Source organism: Miscanthus floridulus, chromosome 6 (assembly GCF_019320115.1).
Source record: "Miscanthus floridulus cultivar M001 chromosome 6, ASM1932011v1, whole genome shotgun sequence".
Lineage (NCBI taxonomy): Eukaryota > Viridiplantae > Streptophyta > Magnoliopsida > Poales > Poaceae > Miscanthus > Miscanthus floridulus.
Genome location: NC_089585.1, coordinates 134,743,110 through 134,749,911, shown reverse-complemented (window position 1 = coordinate 134,749,911; position 6,802 = coordinate 134,743,110). Strand labels below are relative to the sequence as shown.

The following is a 6,802-nucleotide window of genomic DNA, read 5'->3' as shown; positions in this document are numbered from 1 at the left end:
ACTGGATGATAGATCACCCTCTGCCTCTTTTGATTTCCCCCAAAAGATTCAGACGGCATACTCTTTTTCTTTTTAAGCTCCTTATGCTGCCGATACTTTGACTCTGAAGCAATTGCAATATTTACTGCCTTATGATAAGTAACATTAGTACAAGTTGTCATCATTGTCTATAGCTTGGTATTTAGACCTCTCATAAACCACCTCTTCTTCTTAGCATCAGTATTGACATGTTTAGATGCATATTGTGACAGGTGATTGAATCTTCCCACATACTGCATCACTATTTGATCTCCTTGCTTCAAAGCAAGGAATTCATCTAGCTTCATAGCCATAACTCCTTCAAGGATATAATGGGCTCTGAAGGCAGTACAGAACTCAGCCCAAGTTATTAGAATGCCAACTGGTTGCATAGCCACTAAGTTTGCCCACCAAGCACTTGCTGCTCCTCTAAGTTGTTGAGCGGCAAACGTAGGTTTTTGATACTCCGTGCATGGGATAAGATCAAATTTCTGCTCCATGGTTCGAAGCCAGTCATTAGCCTCCAATGATTCATCTACCTTGGTGAACACTAGTGGTCTTGTGTCTGTAAAATCAACATATGTGGCCTCCTGTCTGTTATGGTGGCGACCATAGTTTCCGTGCATCTGATTCTGATTACTCTGAGCTATCTCATGAAGCAAACGAGAATTTTTGGCCGTCACATTGACAAGTGCGGTTATAGCATCAGCCAGATTTGTTGGAACTGGTGGCGGATCTGGAATACCGTCCTCATCATGTGAGGTTCCCGGAATATATGAACCCCACGTGCGACGCATCTGCTCATAACAAACCAAACTTTATTACAAGCCTTTATTGAATTGCCCTAAAGCTTACTCCAGACACATTACATAGAGTTTACTAATATAAACACAAACCCGCAAGTACTAAAACAAGACTACATAACTTAACTAGAACTAACTATTATATAACTCTACTCCTTTCCTTGATTACTTCAAACTTCAGGCTCGGTATCCATTCTGAAAATATTACCGTCTTCATTATCACTTTCATCGATCATTACTAATTCTTCGGGATCTTCTTTTTCTTCCTCTTCTAATTCATCATCATCGGCAAGGATGACACCGGGGGTCCATGGCATAAGCTTGGGGTTCATGATTCGGATCTAATAGATTGCTTAGCCTATGAACTTCCTCATGTAGATAAGTATTATATTCTTCTAAATCTTCTACATAGAATTCTAGCTCATGAGTTCTAGCCCTAGCTACATTTTTCCTATGCCAGGCTTCATTTCTTCCTTCCACCGTAAGAACTAACATACGTTCGCAGTTCCTATGCACGGTGGTGAGACGCCTCAATTGATTCTGTAGTTCTCCTACCTGGATAGCATCCACAACCCTATCTCTAGTAGCTTGTGCTAACTCTGCAGAAATCCTCTGTATCTCTGCCTGGGGATCAGGCCTAGAGCTGCTACTGCTAGCACCGTCATTCCTAGGGGCAACTTGGTGATGAGGAACTCCTTTGGGTCCAGTGGACTTACGGGGCGTCATCTTGGTACGAGCCATACTGTAGGAAGCCAATTTAATCCAAGTAAGACCATTTGATCAAAGTCTAAAGAGCAGCTAGCATGGATTACATTACTCAAACCAGACTCACTACTCAACTCCAGACTCAGAGGTGAAGGAAGTAAATCCAAATCCGATCAGGATATTTGTTTCTTTTTCCTCTATATACGTTTTACCTATTATGTTTCCTTTCTCTATGTCGGAATCGGTATCGTTTTGTCAAATCCTCTTCTGATTATGGGGCGCTCATAGCTGACCATATATTCATCTGAATACACAGGGCCGGAGCAGATTGAAATCGATTAGCAAAATCAATCGACCCGTATGATCCACACACAACCCAAACGTATCCGTCGGATGGCGGCGGGGCCTGATTCCGCCGGAAGTAACAGCCACATCCCTGATGACATAGTCTTTTTTCAAATTCTCATACTACTCCCCGTGAAATGTCTTGTGCGCTTCCAGTCAGTATGCAAGAGTTGGCGCACAACTATACTCAGCACTCATTTTATCCGCTGCCACCTGGAGCATTCTAGGACTAGGTTGTCAATGGTCGTCGTTCCCCGAAAGTACCAGAAGGACTATAGGAAAGTTGGCATTCAGGGTGTCAATTTCTACAGTTTCCAGCCTGGGCAAAGCAAGGTTGCCGAGCTCATCCTAGGGAAAAGGTGTCCAGGTGGAATCCCGATGTTCACCATTCCTTTGCATTGTGATGGACTCATTCTGATCCCTTGCTTGACGGGACGGATGTTTGTGTGTAACCCGGCAACCAGGGAGTTTGTTGAATTGCCACAAGGAAGCCATAATGTTGCCGGGGATCACAGGGTCGCTTTTGGTGTCGACCCTTGTACTGGCAAGTATAAGGTCGCTAGGCACTTCTTCCGCTCATATGCCGATACCCCACAAGCAGATGGGGAAGGCACAGTTCTGGAATATAGCGCTGGGCATGAGATCTTGACCATTGGTGATGAAGCAGATGCTTGGAAATGGAAGGCCACCGTGGACCCACCGTATGCTATCAATGCCAGGACTCCGATTTGTGTACCCGGGTTCTTCTATTGGAGCGCTCTCCACTCCGTCACCGGACATGGCATTAATAAGGTCAGTTCACATGTCATCCTTCGGTTTAGTTTGCACGATGAAACGTTCACCGTACATCCCAACCCACCATGCAGTGGGTTTCTACGCAACAATGACACGCTGTGCCAGCTTGGTGGCAAGCTATGCTATGTCGAGTGTTCCTCGCCGTGGGATGTGGAAATTTGGTTGGCAGAGGATGGTCCAAACCTTGCTTGGCTGCGGCATTGCTGCATCCGCCTGCCGATGCCAAGGCTGCTGAACGTTTTTGCCTGTGCTTCGGGCGATAGAAACAAGATATTCCTGTCCATTGACGCCTTTCGCCTTTTGAGATGTGATCTGCGTGATGGATCTCTTGAGGAAATAATCGACATGGCACGGGAGTTGTTGTATGACCATCGGAATGGAACCAAATTCCGCACTGGTTTCGTCCCTGTTGCCCATTACTTGGTCCCCTGTGTGGAATCGCTTTTGCGTATTAGACCATGGTAATAATGAGCGGGCAGATATTGTATGGGATCAATAATAGCTCTAAGCTCAGATGCACCTTGGTGCCCTTTTTTTTTGTGTTTTTGTGTGTGCGTGTGTGCACGCGCAAGTCTTTATAAGCTGAGTTTGTAAGAACACTAGTATTAATCTATGATTTACTTATGTTGATTCTTGTACCGACATTCCATTTCTTTGCATTCAGTATCATCAGATTATCATGTTTTTACTTGTGACAGCCCTTGTGGAGAAATGGTGGACCAAAATTAGTCCGCAATGCAAGGTACCTCAGTCTCAGTTCTTATGGCTCTAAACCACTGGTTTATACTCACGTTGATGCAAACAATGCACACATGCCATTTGGTATTATCATTCCAATCACTTGCAAATATAATTTCGAAGAAAAACAATCAAACCTACTTGATACCCTTGCTAATACCCTGCTCTGTGCAGTTAAATTGTGTTTACTACCCAAGTATAGGATGCTGGATTTCCGAAACAAGTTGTGTTGGCAATTTGATTGGCTGCAAAGCTACGGAGTAGTTGATATGATACCCTGAACTCCATGCACCGCATGTTTTGTTGCAATATACTCGCCCAAGGATCTGGAATTTGTTTAGAGCTACAGTCCTATAGTGTTTGGAATGGTGGAATGAAGAAATATGACATGAATATATACTGTACGTGCTAGGCCATCTAGTCATCGTATCCGACTCTTCCGTCCTCGTCGGCCATCCACGTCGATCTCCGTCTTCCTCTTTTCGTTTGGATCTCGGTAGCCATGTCTGAACACCGATCGAGAACGCATATGGGCAGCCTGAGCAAAAGCGGAACAGGCCCGGGCATCTGGGTTGTTTCTTGCTCGGGGCTCTCCTGCCCACTGTGTCCTCCGGTTGGAGTGCGCTGGTGTAGCGTAACGAGCATCAAGCATGTCGAGCTTGGGGTTTGGGAATGGGCACGTCACCTTACCTCCGGACGGTGGTCGTCACCTTCCGGACTAAGCAAGGCGATAAAGTATTGCTTAGGCTTGGTTTGGCTGAACGTGGAAATCAACCACGTGTGCTGTCGTCCGAACGGGTGAACCCAGTCCGGTCACCGAAATCCTCTCCCACCAATCCCCTCCCACCGTGTATTGGCGTTGTTTATTTGGATGGTCCCACCGAGGTCCGAGCCACGACGCTCGAGCGCTTCCACGCCTCCGGTGGAGACAATTTTCTCCACCGTGGATCAACGTGTATCGAGTCCTCGTCCACGTCCAAACTCGTCCAGCCAAATGCAGTTTTGTGGGGGAACGTGGGAGCGGACCACGGCGTGGGCCATGTTACACGGGAGGCCGGGTTTGGGGGCCGATACACCCCAAACCATGAGCAGCCAAACGAGGCCTTAGTATGTCAAAAGTTACTCCAACAAATAAAACTTTTGATGTTTCAACTCTTATGATGAAGCGGGAAATTAAATTCGTCGTGGAAGTCTATGTTGTGGGAGACTAAAGACAAACAAAACTTTTGACGTTTCAACTCTTACAAAACTTTTGACGTTTCAACTCTTATGATGAACGCGCACGTAAATGTGTTCATGAGCCATGCTGTCTGCTGCAGTCTTCTGCTTGTAGTGTGCTTGTAAGCTTGCTATAATTATGCAGGCATCGCCCAAAACTCTTCACCCAAATTGTATGCGTGTACCTGCCAATCTAACAGAGACTTTAACCTTTATTAAGCGTGACGATCATGTTGGATATATTACGGCTTGACCCTATAATATTTAATAAATCAAATAAAACTTTATGGTACGGAACATTAAGCGTTGTATGGTTTAATACTCTATGTGATTTTGACTGAATGTTTACTCAGCTTATTTGGTTGAAAATTATCCAGCTTAATTGAGAAGCTGAGAAAAGAATAAAGGAGTGCCACACGCTCGCGCGCGCCGCTACCGCCGTCGCCGGCCGGGCCAGGCCGAGGCCGTGAGCCTTGGCGAGGCAGGCAGGCAGGCGGACGGGCGGGCGTGGCCAAGTTTTGCCACTTAATCCACATAATTATGAGAGTTTCTCTCCCTGATGGTGGAGGCGAGTTGATTGCGCCAGTTACCGTCTCTCCGGCTCCTGAATTCCTCCCGGCCGCAGGCATAAAACAGAAAGTCTTCCGTCAGTCTTCTCCCTCTTCCTTCACTTCTGAGAGACCACATCTCAGCCGCCCTTTGGCTTTCCCCGTCCCGTACCTCTGCGCGCACGGAGTAGCGGGAGAGCAGGTGCCTCTGGAACCCTCGTCCGCCTGCGAACCTTGCACGGGTGTGCGGCGATTATGTTTTTTGGAAGCGATTCCGCGACTGCTTGTCTGACGTCTTCTTTCTGGTGATCGCTCGTGGAACCCGTCTTCTTCCTGGTGACTGTTCGTGGGACTGCACTGCGAACATCTTCCTACATTGACTGTGGTCCACGACTTCAAGCAACGCACTATGTCTGGTGCGAATGGAGCCTCCGATGCCCTTGGTATGAGATCCTTCGCTGGGTACACTCTTATATCTGTGATTATAGTACTTTGCGTACTTACTGTATCGATCAGTATATCATATATGCATGCTGTAGCGTTTGTTAGAGATATACACATGCACATATATGTCGTCACGAACATGCTGATGTTTTATTTCTGGATTAAATTGACCATAAAAATGCCTAATTATCTATCAATCCAAAAACCTAATTTTAGGCAATTTTCTGTCAGTGATTTTGCTGCTGCTTTGAAGACAAATAATTTTGATGGCAAGAATTTTTTGATATGGCATGCTAAGATGGCATTGTGGTTGTTGATGCAAAAGTGGATCTGCAAACACAAAGGGCTAATACCCGAATCGATATCCAAAGCGTGCTAGTCGATTTGACCTGCTAATCGACAAGGATGAAGATACGAACACTTTGGTCCTGACAACAGCGATACGCCCGGAAGTCACGGCCAAGAGGTGCTCACGCGGAACTCGAGAATCGCCGAAGATCGCACTGAAACGATGCAGCTCGCCGAATCAATGAGAACTCATAAAAAAGGAAAAATATGCAAATTGACGAAGTCGCCGAAAAGTAAGTAGATGTAAATAGGAGTAAAAATTGGTTTTGATGTTGATTGATATATATATTACATTGCCCCTTACTCCATATTTATACCCTGATCTAAAGAGACACAACCAAACACAACTAGGACACCAATCCCATATCTAAGGAAACACGTGACTCTTACATGAATCATACCCTAACAAATATAGAAAAGGAAATCAACTCCTATCTATTTTCCTGTCCGCCTCAATTACGATGGAAATCTCACCGTCCTCCTTCCCATCGGCATACTCCCTATTTCATCGGCAGTAGTCTTCAAGTCTTCCTTCATCGGCATACTCCCTGTTTCATCGGCAGTAGTCTTCAAGCCTTCCTTCATCGGCATACTCCATGTTTCATCGGCAGTAGTCCTCAAGCCTCCCTTCATCGGCATCGACAATAACACCTCCAACCTCATCGGCAACGCCCGAGTCCAAATCAACCTTTCCATCGACCATCACCAGCTATCGGCAACCATCTTTACAAACTGGCTTTCATCGGCTATCAAAGTATTCAATAACTTTCCCCTTGCCGATTAGTCCACTCCGATTATTCTGACACGTGCAAAAAACGGTGTCAACACATGCCCCCCAAT

General features: G+C 45.9%; 1 protein-coding gene across 1 annotated transcript; it reads left to right on the top strand.

Annotated features, from left to right (window-relative positions):
• Positions 1-1,784: 1,784 nt before the first annotated feature.
• On the top strand, positions 1,785-3,304 carry LOC136459736 (putative F-box protein At2g02030). Its single transcript, XM_066459577.1, has one exon. It carries the CDS (start codon positions 1,887-1,889, stop codon positions 3,129-3,131), a length of 1,245 nt encoding a protein of 414 aa, XP_066315674.1. The 5' UTR covers positions 1,785-1,886; the 3' UTR covers positions 3,132-3,304.
• The last annotated feature ends 3,498 nt before the right edge of the window (positions 3,305-6,802 follow it).

Bases quoted from the DNA above. Each gene is read 5' to 3' on its own strand.
- LOC136459736 (XM_066459577.1), top strand. From the start codon at position 1,887: ATGATCCACACACAACCCAAACGTATCCGTCGGATGGCGGCGGGGCCT.